General features: G+C 40.8%; 2 protein-coding genes and 1 long non-coding RNA gene across 4 annotated transcripts in view; 1 reads left to right on the top strand and 2 right to left on the bottom strand.

The window, feature by feature from the left end:
* CDC5L (cell division cycle 5 like) overlaps positions 1–500 on the bottom strand; it is a 52,076-nt gene extending 51,576 nt beyond the window's left edge. The window contains exon 1 of the mRNA XM_072642318.1: positions 168–500. Coding sequence (XP_072498419.1) covers positions 168–212 — 45 coding nt within the window. The 5' untranslated portion in view covers positions 213–500. The remainder of the gene's footprint in view (positions 1–167) is intronic.
* LOC140526254 (uncharacterized) lies at positions 225–13,583 on the top strand. Its single transcript, XR_011974296.1, has 2 exons — positions 225–358; positions 13,365–13,583. It is a non-coding gene; the product is annotated as an uncharacterized lncRNA (long non-coding RNA).
* The window catches only part of SPATS1 (spermatogenesis associated serine rich 1), a 24,598-nt gene continuing 15,225 nt past the window's right edge, over positions 9,370–18,742 (bottom strand). The window contains exons 5-7 of one of the 2 annotated variants that reach the window (XM_072642319.1): positions 15,620–15,740; positions 11,714–11,776; positions 9,370–9,673 (exon numbers count right to left, since the gene is read on the bottom strand). In XM_072642319.1, the coding sequence (XP_072498420.1) occupies positions 9,523–9,673; positions 11,714–11,776; positions 15,620–15,740 (335 nt within the window). In that variant the 3' untranslated portion in view covers positions 9,370–9,522. The remainder of the gene's footprint in view (positions 9,674–11,713; positions 11,777–15,619; positions 15,741–18,742) is intronic. The other variant, XM_072642320.1, reaches the window with a different exon arrangement.

Here is an 18,742-nt window from a genome sequence, read left to right as displayed (position 1 = left end):
GGTGGAGGGCGAGGAAAAGCACCCGGGGGCCAGGTCCGCTCCAACTTTACGTACTCCAGGATTCTAACCCCCTACTCCCCGCCCCCATAACTGCTCTACCATCAGATGGCGCATGCGCACACACCACCGCAGGGGGCCAGGGAGAGTGACAGGAAGACGACGCTCACCTCCGTATTCCTCCATACGCCCCCCTTGATCATAATCCGAGGCATCTTGGCGGAAGGGTGAGTGATTCGGCAAATAGCCGAGACGATCGGGCGAACACTGAAATGGCGTAGCGGCCTCCGAACCCAAAGCCGACCCTTCTTCCCAGCACGACCTTCGGCTTCCGAATGCTGTGCGCAGGCGCAGAGAGAAGGTTAGTCACGCGAGATTACCGGGTCGCGGGGAGTAACCCAAACTAGATAGCTAGATTCCCGGTCAAAGCGCCCGGCCTCGCTTGTAGTGGCACGCATGCGCATAAAAAGCTGACAGCTGCGTCTTCGTTCCCGGGTCGATCTGCGGCTGCGTCGATGGTGGGAGGCGGGGATAGAGAGGAGTGGGAGCTCATAGCGCCACCTGAGGGTCGGAGGTGTGTCACACACGGGAACAGTTCTATGGCTGGTGGTTTTGCCTTGCGCGTGGACGGGTAACTCTAAATTCCTAAGTTAAAAGCTTTGGACGGGAACTAGGGAATTCGATTCCATTCCATTCCATAAGTATTTATTAGGCGTCTGTAATATGAATGACTGAACTAGGCTAGAAATTCAAAGACGGAAAGAAAAGAAAGGACACCATTCCTGCCCCCTAGGACCTTATATAGTCTCCTGGGGGAACAATACTAATAAGTAATTATCATAAAGCAGGTGTAGACGGCCAGGTGTGACTTAGGACCGTACACTGGGAGCTGGAAGGGACTTTAGACGTGATTCCCCCACGTGCCTCTCCCCCCCCCAGCCCCAACACCCCGTACTGAAGGATTCATTGCCTTTCCCAGTTGGCATGGGAGTGTGGGGAGTGGGAGGTGGGAGACGGCTATTTTCTGTTGCTTTAGGAGAGGTTAAGAATTTTTCTGCAAGGTGTTTTTCCCCCTGTTCTATTTTGTTCATATGCTTCAATTAACTGCTTTATTATTTTATTTTTTATGTTTTGCCTGGTCAGTGAGTGGAATCTCAGTCAACCAATACACATTTGTTGTTTCTAGAATACAGATATTTGTTCTTATGATTGTGTACTGTCATTATTTATCGTTATATGTGATTTATTTTTATAAATACTAGGATAGACTATTTAGTATTTATAAACTACAAAAAAGAGGCAAAAGGCAGTTTCCGCACCTGGAGCTCACCATCTACTAGAGACAACAAGGAAACAAATACGTACAAACAAGGTATATATAGGGAAAAGAGGAAATAATTAAAAATGGGAAGACATTAAAATTAGAGGAATTAGGAAAGGCTTTCTGTAAAAGATAAGAATCCACGCTGGATTGAGGTTGGAACCAAGTATATAATTCTCTTCACCTTGGCATAGCATAGGTGACCTTCAGGGTGACTTGGAGGAGAACTGACACAACTACAGAACGCTTAGCTTGAGATGGAACTGAGTTACGTCATACCACCAGCATCCATAAATACAACTGGTTGGCAGAAAACAGCCAAAAAAGAGGACAGATTTGTCAGCATTTCTCTACAAATCTATTTTCATCATCAGTGACAAAGGCACCGCTGAATTCCAACCCTAAGTCTTCAGTCCCAATACGCCACATGAAGAAGTTGAATGGCACTTCAAAAGAAAAGGCTAGGAATAGTAGCTGACCCAGATATGATACATCCGGAGTGCCATTCCCATTAGAAGAGAATGGGAAGAAATGCCTTTCACAACTACGGCTTAGTGAAAAAGTCTTAACCAAACAAGGGATAGAAATGATCATAAAACAGATCACTTAAATTACCTAAAATTTAAAAGCTTTTGCAGAAACAAAATTAATACAGCTGGAATAAGATGTGAAATTATCACGAAGATAAGGAGAAAAAAGGGACAAAGAATTAGAAATTGAGGCAATGCCCATCAATTGGGGAATGGCTGAACAAGCTGTGTTATGTGATTATGACAGAATAGTTGTATTATAAGAAATGATGAGCAGAATGCTCTCAAAATAACCTGGAAAGATTTGCATGAGCTGATGCAAAGTGGAATGTACTGTGTACAAAGTAACAGCAATATTGTAAGATGATCAGCTGTGAATGACTTAACTATTCTCCGCAATACAATGATCAACTCTGATACAATGATACAACTCTGAAGGACTTAACGATGAAAAATGTTATCCATCCCTGAAAAAAGAACTGATGGTTTCTGAACACAGGTTGAAGCATACCTTTTTACTTTATTTTTCTTGAGTGTTTTTGTCTATATTTTCTTTTACAGCATGACTATTATAGATATCTTTTGCATGACTACACCCGTATAACCTATATTGAACTGCTTGCCTTCTCATTGGGAGGTGTGGGTGGGGAGGAAGGGAGAGGATTTGGAACTCAAGTTTTAAAAATGAATATTTAAAATTGTTTTCACATGTAATTGGGAGAATATAAAAAGATTTTTTAAAAGACTTCCAGATTTTTAAAAAAAGAGGAAGAAAAAACTGCATCAAATATTTACAATAAAATTGTTAAACCCAAGATATGTAGGGAACAGACCCAAAATATGCTACCAAGATCCATTACCCAAGAGATGAGTGGGCAAAGGATATAAACAAAAGAAGAAATGCAAACTATCAAGAATTAGGTGAAAGAATGATCCAAGTAACTAATAATGAGAAATGCAAATTAAATAACTCTGAAACTTGCTCTATATCCCCTCAAAATTACAGTTACATAAGATGGGAATAGTTAATGTTGGAAGCAATGCAGGAGCACCATCACACTAATATAGCAACAACAATAACAACAAAGTCATGAAATTATTCCTACTTTTGCCCGAGGCAATTCCAACATGGTTGGGTCCCAAGGAGTTCAAAGACAGAAAGCAAGGTCCCACATATACCAAAATATTCTTGGCAACTCTTTGTGGTAGAAAAAAAATGAGAAACTAGAAAAAAGATGCCCATTGACTAAAGAAAAACTGAACTGGTTATGGCATATGAATGCAATGGAAAGCTATTGAACTGTAAGAAGATAGGAATATGAGGAATTCAGAAAAATGAGAAAACTTGTATGAGCTGATACAAAGTAGAGTGTAAGTATAAAGTAGTGAAGTAGGTAATTCTAGGGGAGGGTACAACTAATTGCCCTGATCCTCAGAAGCAGTAAGGAGGACCCAAGTACGTATTTGGTGTCAGTCATCCACTAGCTTCATCTTCTACCTTATACAAGTATCCCAAAGTTTTATTGTGCTTCGGAGATGCTGCGTTTTGTTTTTCAAATTGGAGATTTGTGGCAATCCTGTGTCAAGCAAGTCTGTCAATGCCATTTTTCCAGTAGCACGTAGCTCACATCATGTCTCTTTGTCACATTGTGGTAATTCTTGCAATATTCCAAACTTTTTCATTATTATTGTAGAATCATTATAATAACTCTGTGTTCTGTGAAAACCGTCTACAACTTCAGTGGGCCATGACCACCAGCATCAGCTTAAACTCTGTAGGGTTTTTTGCCTGAACCAAAAATCAATCCTCAACCCAGAATTTTAGAGTGAAAAATGTTAACAGCAATGGCTTATAATATTGGCCTGGCATACTTTGAACTAACCTAATAATAACAATTGTGAATCTAAACTGGTAGAGCTGCTTATATATTTCCTAATACTGTTAATATAAAATAAAGTGCATGCTTATGCTGTGAAATTTGCTAATATCAACATAGTTAGAAAAATTACTTCTCTTGCAATCTGGATACTGCTAGGTTGTTAGGTTATAAACCCAGTTGTTAAAGAGTTGTCCAAAAACTGCTATTTTTGTTCAGTGTGTTTTATTTCATTACAATTATAATAGGGGGCAGAGCCAAGATGGCAGAGTAAAAGCAAGATTATATTATAGTTTTAAAATATTTCTTCCTTGTTTTATCTGATAAGATATTTAAAACTTATTATTTGACACAGTTATAAGTTTTTTTTTCAGCCTTGCTGGTGATATGGTCTAAGTTCTATAATGTTTAAACCTGAGAGCTTCGAGATTCAGAGGTGGAAGGGCTAATTAGTTTCACACCTACCTCGAAGGGGAAAGTTTACAAATCAGCTGACATAAAGGACCTAAGTTCCACTTAAATTTATTTAGCTGTATTAAAGGTACATTTAAATTTAGTAACAAATTATCTTCTGGAATTATGGATATATCCACCAGGTGATTTTTAAAAGTGCCCTTCAGCCAGCATTAGCAGGCCTTTCATTATTAGGACAGAGAGGAAGGGTAACCTCAGGGATTTTAACCCAACCTTTTAACCCATCCCATAACTTACTGCTCTGCCTGAGATGACTGCTGCTACCAGGCCCCTTATCTTGGACAACTCCAGAATGTGATTACTGAGAGAATGGAATGCCTAATACTCCTTTACTAAGGTTACATTATAATAATAGTTTATGGGTGATTTATGATTATGAAATTTATGAAGTTATACTTGGAATGCTGTATTTTGAAGTTACATCTTGAGTCAACCAGTTTTAGCAGGTTCCAAGCTTAAGGACTTAATGAAGAGATCAATCTACAGGAAGTTAGGTGGCACAGAGGATAACGCACAGGCCTTGGAGTAAGGAGCACCTGAGTTCAAATCTGTTCTCAGACAACTTCCTAAGCTTGGGCAAGTTACTTAAGCCCAATTGACTCCAAAACAAAAAAGAGGTCAGTCTACAGTATGAGTAATAATAACGGAATCTAACCCTAAACTCAATGTTTAAAACCAAATGTTGCTTGGGGCGAAGCCAAGATGGCGGAGTGAAAGCAACGACTCACCTAAGCTCCTGGAAAAACTCCTCTGGATATATCTGGGGGGAGAGTCTGACTAGACTTTGGAGGTGTAGAATCCAGTGGGAGACGGACTTTGACAGATTCGGAGCCCAGGCTGGACTGGAAGGTCCACGGGAGGGATCTGTTCCGCGGGGGTAAGACCCCGGCGCACAGCGCAGCGGGGTCGGCGCGGCAGGGCGGAGGCGACCCGAGGGGCCCGAGAGTGGCGGGCGAGACCAGCGGAGCAGGAGATAAGCCAGGCCGAGCCAACGATATCAGCGCAACAGCCTTTGAAATCTTCAGCCTAAAGACGGGACTTCAGTGGGTCACTACTTGAACATCCAGGAGCTGGGATGCCGGAGTGATCAGTAAGTGCTCTCCCCTCCCCGCCGATGACCGTGAGGGAACCATAAAATTCTTCCCCAGATTGATCCTGGATCAGTGGGAGCAGCAGAAGGGGGGCGGGTGGTCTCATAACACCAGAGGCTGGAGAGGTGGCAAAGGGGGATTCTTCCTACCGTGGTGGAGGCTATCTGGAGGGACAGACGACCCAGGGCAGAGAAAAATTCGCACTGAGACCCAAGCAAGCCTCAGCCCGGGAGACGAGCCCCAGGAGGGGCGGGAACACACATTAGCCTCTAGGCGTGCCCCAGCCCTCCAGGGGAAAGGGAAGACAATAGGGAAGCTGGGATCACCATCCCCGGACCTTGCCTTTGCCTCAGGCCAGCTGAGGAGATATCCTGAGACCAGACCACACCTCCCACACACCTATCAAGCTAACCCCAGCGTTGATCTGGGAAACAACAACAACAAAAAACAAAAGCCTGCTTTTAGCCTAGACAAACATCAACTCAACTTAAAAGATCTGTATCTTCTGACTGAAAGAACCAAAAGTTACAACACTCAGCCAACATCATGAATCGGAAAAAGCAGACGAAAAGTGAAAAAACCATAGAATCTTTCTATGGGGATAAGGACCAAAACACAAACACCAAAGAGGTCAGAGCTGAGACTGTACTTCCATCTGAAACCTCAGATGGGACTATGAATTTCTCGCAAGCACAACTAGATTACCTGGAACGTCTGAAGAAGGATATAAAAGAAAAACTGGCCAATGATTTTAAAACCATAAAAAAAGAATTCATTGATGAGAACATCAATCTGAAAAAGAAAATTGAAGAAATGGAAAAGGAAGTTCAAAAATTAACTGGAGAGAATAATTCCCTAAAAGGAAGAGTTAATCAAACGGAAAAGGAAACTCAAAACCTAATAGGGAAAATTGATCAGATGGAAAAGGAAACCCAAAACCAAATGTTAAGGGACCATAATTTATAGTATTCAGGTATGACTGTTGAGGAATGCCATTGTCAAAGATCCATAATGCCGGCAGTCTTATAGGGCTGACGTATATGAACTAAGGTGGAGCGTTGTCTCAGGGAAAAATGGGGAGAGCATCCTTTGGCATGGGCAGAGGTTTGTTGTTCAGTTGTGTCTGATTCTTTAGGTCCCATTTCAGGTTTTCTTGGCAAAGATACTGGAGTGGTTCGCCATTTCCTTCTCCAGCTCATTTTTCAGATGAGAAAACCAGGATTAAATGACATGCCCAGGATTACTTAGCCAGTAAGTGTCTGAGGCCAGAATTGAACTTAGCTCTTCCTGACTTCAGGGCTGGTGCTTTATCCACTGCACCATTTAACTGCCCCAGAGGTAGGAAATGGTGTGACATTTCCTCTTGAATGAAAAAATTTTCCCACCTGGCTAAAATTCTAAGCCTGGCTGTGACATTCTATCAATACAATTGGCTGCCTATATGACTCTTGCCTGGAATTGTCATCAAGGTAGGGGAGCATTTCCCCTTATCATGGCGATGTCCCTCTTTTTCCTTTTATGGCCAATTTTCTAGCATAGCTAGACACTCTATATCTTTAATCTTTATAATCACTTCTATATGATGACCTATGTGTCCAGGTAGAACAAATTCAGGAACCAATCAATCAACAATATTTATTAAGCACCTGACATGTGCCAGGCATTATGCTAGGTCCCAGGGATAGAAAAACAAAAAATAAAAGTCTTTGCTCAGAAGGAGTTTGCATTCTAGTCGGGGAGAGAATATATACGTCTAAGTAGATACAGTCCATATGTATAAAATGGAAGAGCACTATGACCTCCTTCTAGGCTTTGTCATCAGGCAAGGCTTCATGTACAAGGTGGCATCTGAGCTGAGTTTTGAAGGAAATGAAAAATCCCATGAGCTAAAAGAAAAGAAGTCCAGGTATAGAAGGCAGCCAGTACAAAGTCTTAAAAAATGGGAGATGGCACACCATAGATGAGTAACAAAGGGAAGACCATTCTGGCCAGATTGTAGAATTTGGAAAGCTCAATAATGTAAAATGAGACTGGAAAGACCATATTGTAAAATTCTTTAAAAGTCAAAGTAGGCAGTTTATATGTAATCCTAGAAGCACTGGGGAACCACTTGAGTATCTTGAAAAGGGTTTTGACATGGCCAGATCTTTACTTAAGGAAAAATCATATCAACTGTGTGGTGCATGGATTGAGGTGGAAAGAAATTAGAGAAAGAGAAACTAATGAAGAGGCCATGGTAGTAGTCCAGACAAAACGTGATGAATGTTTGAATTAAGATAATGGTGAGTAATGAGAAAAAAACAGAGATGGGGGGATGTTTGTTGGTGTGGATCTTTAGGGTCTAGGTCAGCTTCTGCCTGAAAAGTGTTAAAGAAGAGAGGGAGAAGGAGGAAGTGGAGGAAAAGGAAAGGAAGGAGGAGGGAGAGGAAGAGGAAGGAGGAGGAGGAGGAAAAGAAGGAGGAGGAGAAGGAGAAAGAGAAGAAGGAGAAGAACAAGAAGGTGGTGGTGATAGCGGTGGCAATGGCGATGGTGAAGATGAAGATGTTCAGCGAAAAGGAAACTCTTTAAACTAAACTAAATAGATTCACAAAAACAACTTTGAGAGAAAAACATTTTCTGTGACCACTGGGTGGCACACTGGGAACATAAAGACTGACGAAGCCCTTTAAAACTATCAGCAGGACTCAGATGTATGTGGATTGCCATTCACCCTCTGGCTCTGCTTACCTACATAATGTCTCCCAGATCCTTATGAAATTGAAAGGTATATATGTCAATCACTGTCTTGCCTTCAACAACTGACCAGTACTCTTCTTTTCTGGACAATGCACTTTTCCTAATTTCTTAAGCCTCCCATACAGAGTTAGAACAAACATTTAATATGATTTATAAAAGTAGAATAAAGCAAAATTCAAGTCATTCAGTCAGTAAACCTTTAAGTGCCTACTTTGTTCTGTGCATTGTGCTAAGCCCCGGGATACAAAGAAAGACAAAAGACATTCATTTTCATTTACCTACTCAAAATAATCACAAACAATTATTGGCCAACTCAAACGGGAGTGACCTACATAATTTACAACAGAGATGGCAGGGAGTGACTACAACTATAACATGGATAAATGTAGTTGCCCCCGCTTTACAGGAAACATTGCCTCTATATGGTGCGGAAGTCACTTTACCTTGTCACAAAAAGGCTCATATGCTTTAATCTATATAATCACTACAACAGGAGAACCTGTGTGTCTAATTAGAACAAATTCATGAACCAATCAGCAAACATTAATTAAACACCTAATATGTGCTACGTACTGTGCTAGGCCCCAGGGGTACACATATGAAGAATGAAGCAGTCCCTACTCTGAAGTAGTATAGACTACTCTGTACTCTGAGCAGACTACAATTATAGAACTATTTCTGGGTAGTTGATTTGGTTGATTTGACTGACAGCAGTACCCCTAATCCATGGACCCTTAGATGATTTGTATTGTACTGCAGCTGCTGCCTCCCAAATTGGCTAAGTCATCAACTCGGCTCACTGCCTAGTTCACCACCTACTCCTGGTTTCTTACTCAAGCCCAAAAAAGTGGTACTGCCTAGCTATTAAAGTCTTAGCACAGAAATGGAGAGAGAGAGAGAGAGAGAGAGAGAGAGAGAGAGAGAGAGAGAGAGAGAGAGAGAGAGAGAGAGAGAGAGAGAGAGAGAGAGGTGGTCTGGTTCTGTCTCCAACACCATGCTCCTCTACAAGACACCACACTTTCTGATACCTCTAGTCCCCTCCTTTTGTCCACCATCCATCCTCCTCGTGGAAAACCAGTCAAGTGAAACAAAAATTGACAGAACAAAGAAAGATAGATAATAATGTCTACAATAAGGTAAATAAAAATAACACTAAAACATAGCTGCACTCTGATGTCATAATAACCAGTCTCCAGAACAGGTGATTAAAAATACTTCTCTCCTCTTCATAAAGAGGTAAGGGACTTTGGAATGGGGCAGATGATCAACTGTGGTGAAGTGGAAAGGGAGAGGGAGAGGGAGGAAAGGGAGAGAATAAATAACTGTGGGGTAAAAACCAAAGGTTATCAAGAATACTTTAATAATTTTTTAAAAATAAAATCCATATTATTAAAAAAAGATAACCTAACTATAATAAACAAGCAACAAGAGTCTACTCTGCCATCTTATTCATATAACCTCCCAAGAAGCTTTATTCTTACAGAGTCCAATGTTTCTCAAATTGTGATCACTTTTTGTTTCGGCAGTGGTACAGGAGGGAACAACCAAACCAGTAAGGGAACTGCTGGCTTCCACTCATCGAGTTCTCTCACTTCCATTATTTCATTCATTTTTTGCGTTTTCTTCTCCCTCTCAGAAAAAGGCGCACTGGAGAAAGAATAAGCCACATGTTACATGACAGCAAAATTTATCTGTACAACTACAGGGAGGCATCATGATGATGGGGAAAGAGCCCTGGACTGGAAATCAGAAGACTTGAGTTTGAGTCCCATTCTTTGCTACTTAGTAGTGATGAGACTCTGAGCAAGTCATTTTTCCCTCTCAGAATCTCAATTTCCACACCTATGAAATGGGGCTGATAATACTTGGACTATAGTCAGGTCACCGATAGTGCAAATAATCAACTCCCTCAACTGGTCCCATGTATCTGAATTTGCACTTATTGGAGTAGGGCTGGCTATGACTGCTCAGGTCCTGTTTGAATCGATGCCCTCACTATCCCATACAGTTTCATGGAGTTAGCTTCTAGATCTCTCCTTTGCTCCTTATCAAACTTAACCCTGTAATATACTTGTGTGTGCATGTCACATTCTGCACCAGCACCACCACCCAGTAGAATGTCAGTACCCAGAGGGCAGGGACTGGGTGGTTGTTTGTTTGTTTTTTTAATCTTTATGTCCCAGTGAGTAGCCTATGGCCTTGAATACGACACTTGCTTGTGTTTGTCCTTCATATTTGAAGATGACCATGACATCAGGGAAATGATGACATGATTTGCAGGTGGGTTTGATTTGAGTGATGGAGGGCTGTGCAAGGTCACCAACCTCACTTTTTCCTCAAGAGCTATCTGGGTCCAGATATTCATCAAGAGGACTGCAGATGACCCAGGATACAATGGGAGACCCTGGCCCTTTTAGGCTAAGGTCATTTCAGATTCTCATTTTGAGTGAGGTAATGCCCATTCAGTGAATAGGCCTCTTTAAGAAGGGACTTGAGGTTTACTGACTAGATTCCTTTCTTCCTTCCTTCTTTCCTTTCCTTTCCTTTTCTATTCTTTTCTCTTCCTTTCCTTTCCCCACTTTACTGATGAGGAAACGGAGGCAGGCAGTAAGTAAGGGACTCGTCTAGAGTCACACAGCTAATAATTGTCTAAGAAGTCAGGATTTGAACTCAGATCTTCCTGACTGCATTCAGCAATCTATCCATTGTGTCACCTATCTTCAAAAATACTATCCTGAATTTTGTATTTTAATTAAAGACACTTCTAGTGACCTAGAATTAAAACCTGTGAAGCATCTTTGTCTGTCCTTTCTCTCTAGGCAGTGTAGTACAGTGGAAAGAATACTGTGTTTGGAGTTGGATTCACATCACCTTTTTATTGTTCAGTCATATCCAACTCTTCGTGACCCCATTTTGGGTTTTCTTGGCAAAGCTACTGGACTGGTTTGCCATTTCCTTCTCCAGTTCATTTTACAGCTGAGGAAATTGAGGCAAAGTAGGTGAAGTGACTTGGCCAGGGTCACACAGCTAGTCTGAGGCCAGATTTGTAGTCAGTCCTGACTACCCACTAGGTCATCTAGCTGCTGCTAGCTGTCACCTTGTGGAATCTCAAGAAAATCACAACTTTTCTGGGCCTTGGTTTCCTCATTTGTGCTTGGACTAGATGACCGTTAAGTCCCACTTCTAAATCTATGATCCTAATTGATAAAGTGTTATGTTGTAGTCTTATCAATCTCTAAAGTTAATTTTTCATCTACCAAACTACATCTCATCAGTAAGATTCAGTCATCTGGAAAATGAAGTTTAAATGATTTAGCAGGTGAATGTGAAAATGAGGATAAAGCCTCACTAATGATATTGTGTCTGATCCACCCAAAGCCTAGTGAATCACAGGAGCACTAATTATGAGCTGACCGAGACCTCCAAGATCATTTAGTCCATCCTCTGTTTTACAGATGAGAAAACTGAATTCTTGAGAAGTGAAATGACTTCCTTAAGGTCACACACAATGGAAGAACTAGAATTTAAAAAAACAACAGCAATAAAACATCATCTAACTCAAAATTTAACTCTCCTTTAACTCCTCTGCCTTCTCAACAAAGATTGAAAAAATGAAAATTCATTGGGCAGATTCTGGGCGTGCATCCTGGTCTACCTATATAAATTATATAACATAACAATACTCACTGATATTCTTTTGACAGAGGTTCCAGAGGAATAAATGTGTCTACGTTCTTTACATATGGGACTCTGAAAACAATGGGAGGCAATCATAAAACTAGCAAAGATTGGCACTGCACCCAGATCAACATTTGTTTTCACTGAAATAGAAATTCCTTCTATTCTATTATAGGTGTTACTTTGTTGCATTTTTATAAATGTAACCCTGGGTTCCAGCCTGGTACATTTATATAAGACTATCTTGACGGAGAGACTGATTATTTGGTACACTGTGTTTCTTGAAGGGCTAGGGAGAAAAGAGATTTCTTCTTGCCTCAAGCACATAAGGTGGTTCTAGGCTCTCTTCAAGGAGGGAGAGACGTTGGGAAGAAGGTATGAAGAGGAGCCAGGGTCTCAATATGTCTCTGATTTCCAGATTGCTAGACTGAAAATTGCTGGGAATTTCCCCTTGGATAAAGTAGGGTGTTCTTGTTCCCTCTCTCATCTCTCCTTTCTCTCTCTCTCTCTCTCTCTCTCTCTCTCTCTCTCTCTCTCTCTCTCTCTCTCTCTCTCTGTCTGTCTCTCTCTCTCTCACACACACACACACACATACACACATACATACATACACACATCTTACACTGCATTTACACTATGTTGTCTGATATATCTTAATCTGGATAAATGGGTTTGTTCACTATTCACTATTTGTGATGATTTTCCTGTAACTATCATTTGGTACAAAGACAGTCAAGCCTTTGTGCAGTCCTCTCCCCTAAGGCATAGCAACCAGAAAAGCAACTTAAACTTAAATCAGTTCCCCCTAAACTAACAATATTTAATTCTGGTTTGATATCCCTGATTTGAGGAGAACAGAACTAGTCAGCCTCAATGCTCCATTCTCCTGCTCCCCTCCAGACAGGAATCAAAATTTCCCTTGGAGAAGGTGAAAGAGATTCCAGAGATATCTCTTTATACCTCCCTGCAAGCTGCATTTAGTCAAACCCATGTGAATATACACGTGACCTACATGGGCAAACACACACACACACGCACACAAACACGCACGCACACCTTACATAAAGATCTTGAAATCATACATAAATAAAAGAAAAACATTTTTAAACAAAGCCTGTATGCTGGTATATGGAAAGAACAACGACCACAACTGGAATATCGTACTAAATATTTGATCTTTTTTTAATGTATTGGTTAGTTTTGCTAGACTAATTTATTTCCCCTTCGGAATTCTTTGTTAGAAGAAATGGCTGGGAATGAGGGGCAGGAGTAGGAGGAGGAGGAATACATTCAGAAATGTAGGTAATACAAAGCCTAAAACTATTAGTAAATTTATTTTTCTTAAAAGAAAACACACAGCACCTCACTTTGCCATGTTCTTCCAAAATAAATCCTCATTAATTTCCTCTTTTTTTTCACCTGTGATTAGCTAGATCTCTTCATTCCAATGGATTTGGGGTCAGGTTGAAGCTCAGATTATTTGTGATGGAAATCAAAGGTCAATAGTCTGAGTCTATCTAGAAATTTAAGGGACTTGGGGGTCTGGGGCAGAGATTGACCATGGGAACAAAATAAATATACTTTTGTCCAAATGATAAAGATCCACACATATATATCTTCAATGGTATATTAATATATTTCCAAAATGCTTATTTCATAGAATCCTATACCCTCAGAGATGTGGAAGGAAGTTCAGAGGCATCTCTTCCAATCCACAACTGAGCAGGCATCCCCTCTACAACTTCCCTGACAAAGAGTTATCCACCTCCTGCTCTTCAGCAAAGAGGAACTCCCTGTCTCCCAAAGGAACCCACCCCACTTTTGGACAATGCTAATTGTTAAGATTTTGATTGCTAATTAAACTTGATCAAAGTCAAAATCTTTTTGATGAATTTTTTTTCTTTTGGTCTCCTTGCCTCAAGTCCCTCACTACTGCAGCCCATCCTCCACTCAACTGTCAAATTGAACATTATAATGAAGGTCTCACTTCAGTGAATATCTGATATTCAGTAAACTCCAGTGACTCCCTTTACCACGGGTGGGGAAGCTTCAGTCTCAAGGCCACAGAATTTGTTCTGTGAAGTTTGGATTCAGTGAAAGGGCCATACTTGAGGACCTGCACGGCCATATGTGGCCTCAATGCCACAGGTTCCCCACCCCTGCCTTATAACCTTGAGGGTCAAATATAAAATCTCCTGTTTGTCATTCAAAGACCTTCCTGCATTGGACCCTACCTATCTTTCTAGTCTTACACCTTGCCTCCAGGTACTCTGTGATTCAGTAACACTGGCCTTCTTGCTGTTCCTTTAACAAGACATTCAAACTCCTGTCAAGATATTAGGAGACACTATTTTTCAGAACTAAGGCTCAACAAGCAAGCTGTGTGCCCTGAGTTTGGCATGACAACAATCCTTTGCACTCACCCTTGGGGTGATTTAGGTCACAACAAAATCCTAGAATTGTTTCTGGTCATGAAGCCCTGCTATGAATCAAACTTGTTTCATTGTTGCTGATACCCCCTCATTGTCAGGGATACAGCCCACTGCACAACCACTGGTATAAGTATTGAGATCTCCCCACACTGAAGGAGGCCCCTCCCCACCAGGGGCACATGTGTCCCTGCTTGCAAGCCATTTTCCTCACTCTGAAATTAAACTTCTGTTTGATTCCTCACTCTTCTGTCTTTAGCCTGCTTTATGGGGCTCCGGCCACCCATAGGTTAGAGACTTGTTCTAGTCTGGCTGACTCTCCCAACTCTGAGCATTTTTACTGGCCATCCCTCATGCCTAGAATTTTCTTCATTTGTGCCCCCTGGCTTCCCTTGTCCAGTCATTTCAGTCATATCCAACTCTTTAAGATCCCATTTGGGGTTTTTCTTGGCAAAGACACTGGATTGGTTTGTCATTTCCTTCTCCATCTCATTTAGTAAAGGAGGACACTGAGGCAAACAGGGTGAAGTGACTTGCCCAGGGTCACAGTAAGTGCCTGAGGCCCGATTTGAACTCAGGTCCTCCTGACTCCAGGCCCAGTGCTTTATCCACTACATCACCTGACTGCCCTGGCTTCCTTCATCTCCCAGCTAACATCTCACCTTCTACAAGAGGTCTTTCCAGGTCCCTCTTAAAGCTCATGCCCACCCTCACGTAACCTGTCTATATCTTGTTTGTACACAGATGTTTACATGTGGTGTCCCCTCATTAGATTGTGAGAGCTCCTTAAGAGTGGGGAGTATCTTTTGTCAATCTTTGTATTCTCAGCACTAAGCCTAGAGCCTAGTACATAGTAGGGTCTTCATAAATGCTTACTGACTAAAGTTTTGATGACGATTACCCCCTCTTACCTGTTTTGTATTGATACCAATACAAGTCATTAACCTATTCATAAAGGATCCCTAGATTCCTCCCTTCTTTAGGATCAAACACAAACTTCAGTGACCGGCTTTAAAAGCCCTTTATTCTGACTCTTTTTTTCTCCTTCACACACCCAATGTTACCACCAATATTGGGTCTCCTGCCTCTGTGATTTTGCATAACCTTCCTCTAAGCCTGGAATACACTTCCTCCTCCTCTTCTAGAATCCTTAGCTTCCTTCAAAGTCCAGCTCCAGTGTCCCTTCCTATACATGAAGCCTATGTTGATAGCCACCACCACTCCCACCACAACCCCACAATTGCTAGTGTCCTCTCCCAGAATTTACACTTCGTACATATTTTGTACTTAATCTCCTGTTTACATGTTGCTTTGCACTAATAGACTCTAAACTTCTAAAAGGCAGGAACTGTTCATTCTTTGTCTATATAAATCCACCGGCCACCACCATCACCACCCCCTGCCTAGCACACAGCTGACACCCAAAAAAAGGCAAGAATAACAAGAGGCAACCAAACCAACCAAACATTACAGTACTAGAACTCACCTTGAAAAGTTCACTGGTGGTATCGTTGCTCCATGTTTGTGAAAGTCTGAACATTCCTCTGGATGTAAATATGCCTTGTCCCCAGGAGTCAGTTCTGGGAGTCCATTCCTGACATCAATGTCTATTAGTAATGTGCCCCAAATAAAATTACATAAAGTTAAAGATAGGCCACTGGTCAGCTCAGAGCAATTGAATGCGAACTGAAAATGCAAAATTGATATTTTTCCACTGGACACAAAAAAATATATGAAGGTCATTGCTTCTCCCTTTGTTCTCCTCAAACGTCTTTTAAGCAGGTAAAATTTTTAATGAGCTGAATCATGATCCACAACAAATACTGAATATTTACAAAGTGCATGCGTGCTTCTAAGTACAGGAGGAAGATAAAAAGAAGTCATAGATTTTTCCCTCAAAGGGCTCACAGTCTTAGTGGAGAAATTAATCTGTTCATGTATTCAACCAACATTTATTAAGCAATGCACTGTGCTGCATGGAGATGGAAGGAACCTCAAAGACCAATTAATCCAATTCCTTTATTTTTACAGATGAAGAAAGCAGGGCCCAGAGAAGCTAAATGTCTTGTCCAAAATCATATAGGCAGTAAGTGGCAGAATTAGGATTTAAACCGATGATCTCTGACTGACATCAAGTGCCTTCTCCACTGTACACTTTGCCTCCCTAATGGTAGAACTGGGAGAAACCTTTGGGATAATCTATTTCAACCCCTTCATTTTGCAGATCAAGAAACAAGCCCAAAGAGCTCAACTATATAACCCAAAGTCTAAGGTTTTTTTTTTAATTTTCATACTCTACATCACCTACATTTACTCACATATCCTTCCATGCTCTTCCCAAAGTCCTATCTCTTGTATCAATTGCTACAAAAGCAGAAAAATGAAGAAAAAGTTTGGCAAAGCTAAGCAATTCATCGACTAAGTCTTACATTCCATTCAGTATATGCTCTGCACCCCTGCTACAGAGGGGAGGTGCTTTTTCATGTCTCTTCTATGGGACCAAATGTGGTCGTTATAATTTGTCTTTCAAAACAAAATTGACCACCATTTTGTTTTTACAATGTCTTTATTTCCCACTACATTTCCTCACCCTCCCAGCTTTGAGAGAGGAGATATGTGGTTCTCCTCAAGGAAAGGTCTCTAAAGAGAGAGAAAGACTCTGGAAAGTAGCCAACATTTAAAGGACCTAGCACCTCAATCATGTCCCTAGCTTACTACCCCAGAGACTTTGGGGAATTTCCCCTTGAGTAAGATCTAGGATTTTCTCAGTTGAACTGAGATATCTCTGAGTGGAAAGTTCATTCACTCTTTGTACTATCTGTAATATTCTCATCTGCATGTCTTATTTGATATCTGTTTGCTATCAGCTTAGATACATGGGTTTATTTGCTATTCACTACTTATAGTCTGTGAAACTGGAATTGTTGAGAAAAGGAGTCAAACCTTGATATGCTTGAGGCACTCCTTCCCTGTTAAGGAACAGTGATTAGGAGCACAGCTTGAACCTAAAAGTTATTTCCCCTAGCCTAACAAATACTTAGGGAGGGCAGAGAGTTAAAATTCTAGACTGGTACCCTTTCCATGAGGAAAGCCCAATGGCCAGCCTCTGGCACTGATTTCCTGTTTCTCATTCCAGGAATCAAAATCTCCCTTGGAGGAGGGTAGGGATAGGATGCTCTTTTCATGCCTCCCTAGGAATCATACCTAGCACTATGTGGACACACATAATAGACCTGGGCAACACACACACACACACACACACATATACACACACCCTATATATGTTAACAATTAATTATACATTACATACATAATATAAATTAGTATATAGTATATAGCAATTAATAATTCATTTGTTTTGAACCTTCTATCCTTTAGGCATAGACTTTTAACTTAGAGTCAATTTATTTATCTTTCTAATATTCTGATAAGTGAATTTCAATATAATTGGCTTCCTTTGTTATTCTATATTATTTTATTTTATGCATTTAGAACATTATTCTGAGAAAAGGTCTATGAGTTTTACCCTAGGTTAAAAGCATCCATAATTTTTTTAAAAAGGTTAAGAACATTTTCCCTAAGATGATGTTATCACTTCTAAGATAAGTAGTAAAATAAAATCATCTAATAAAATAAAAATGCTATAGTCATGATGACTAAGCAGGCCAGTTTGATACTGGGAAGCCAAACCACAGATCAGAAGGCTATGGAATTAATGCAAAGCTATGCCCACAGGGCTCCAAGTCTGCCAAATCCACCTATAGCCTTCCCATGGGTTAGGCTGGGCACACTCTTTCCTTAATTAGAGCCCCAAATCCACTGACTCAATTTCTTTCCAACCTTTTCATCCAATATTTCAAGCTTCCTTTTAAGCTAGCCTTTGATTTTTTAAAGAGTGCCTCTAGCAAGAGCTAATCTCCCCTTCATACTCTGTGACTTTTCTCTACTGATCAAGTGTGAGCTTCTGTTTACCACAGGGATGGACTTTTAAAAATGTAAGCTAAATTCTAAAAACAGCTAAAATCTCTTTTAACAGGAATGAAAACACCAAGGACAGCTCCACCCCATTGGTTACTTAACCCCTTGTTGCTACCAGGCAGAAAAAGCCATTACACTCCCCAAGAGATAAATGGTCAAAAAAGTTCAACAGTTCATTCACAAAAGACTTGAAAAGTGTTAACAATATGGAGAACTAGGTGGCAAGTGGAGAGAGCACTAGTGGCCTGGTGGATAATCCACTAGGAAAACTCATCTGTCTAAGTTCAAAGTCAAATACTATCTGTATGACCCTGGGCAAGTCATTTAAGCCTGTTTACCTCAGTTTCCTCATCTGTAAAAATGAGCTGCAGAAGGAAATGGCAAACCAAGCCATTACTTTTGCCAAGAAAACCCCAAATGGGGTCACCAAGAGTCTGACACAACTGAACAAAAATTAATTCAAGCTGTGGAAAGGAAAATGCATTTTTAATGATTGTAGCTAGTAGAATATAAGTGAAGTAGAAATACTTTTCTTTGGACCTCAGTAAGGTTTTCTATTAATACCCAACAAAAAAGCACACATATGCGATGATTTCAATGCCACATTACCATATTATAAAACTCAGAGGTA

This window comes from Notamacropus eugenii, chromosome 2 (assembly GCF_028372415.1).
Source record: "Notamacropus eugenii isolate mMacEug1 chromosome 2, mMacEug1.pri_v2, whole genome shotgun sequence".
In the NCBI taxonomy this organism is placed as follows: Eukaryota; Metazoa; Chordata; class Mammalia; order Diprotodontia; family Macropodidae; genus Notamacropus; species Notamacropus eugenii.
The sequence above is the reverse complement of the archived record's forward strand: the minus strand, read 5'-3'. Positions and strand labels throughout refer to the sequence as shown.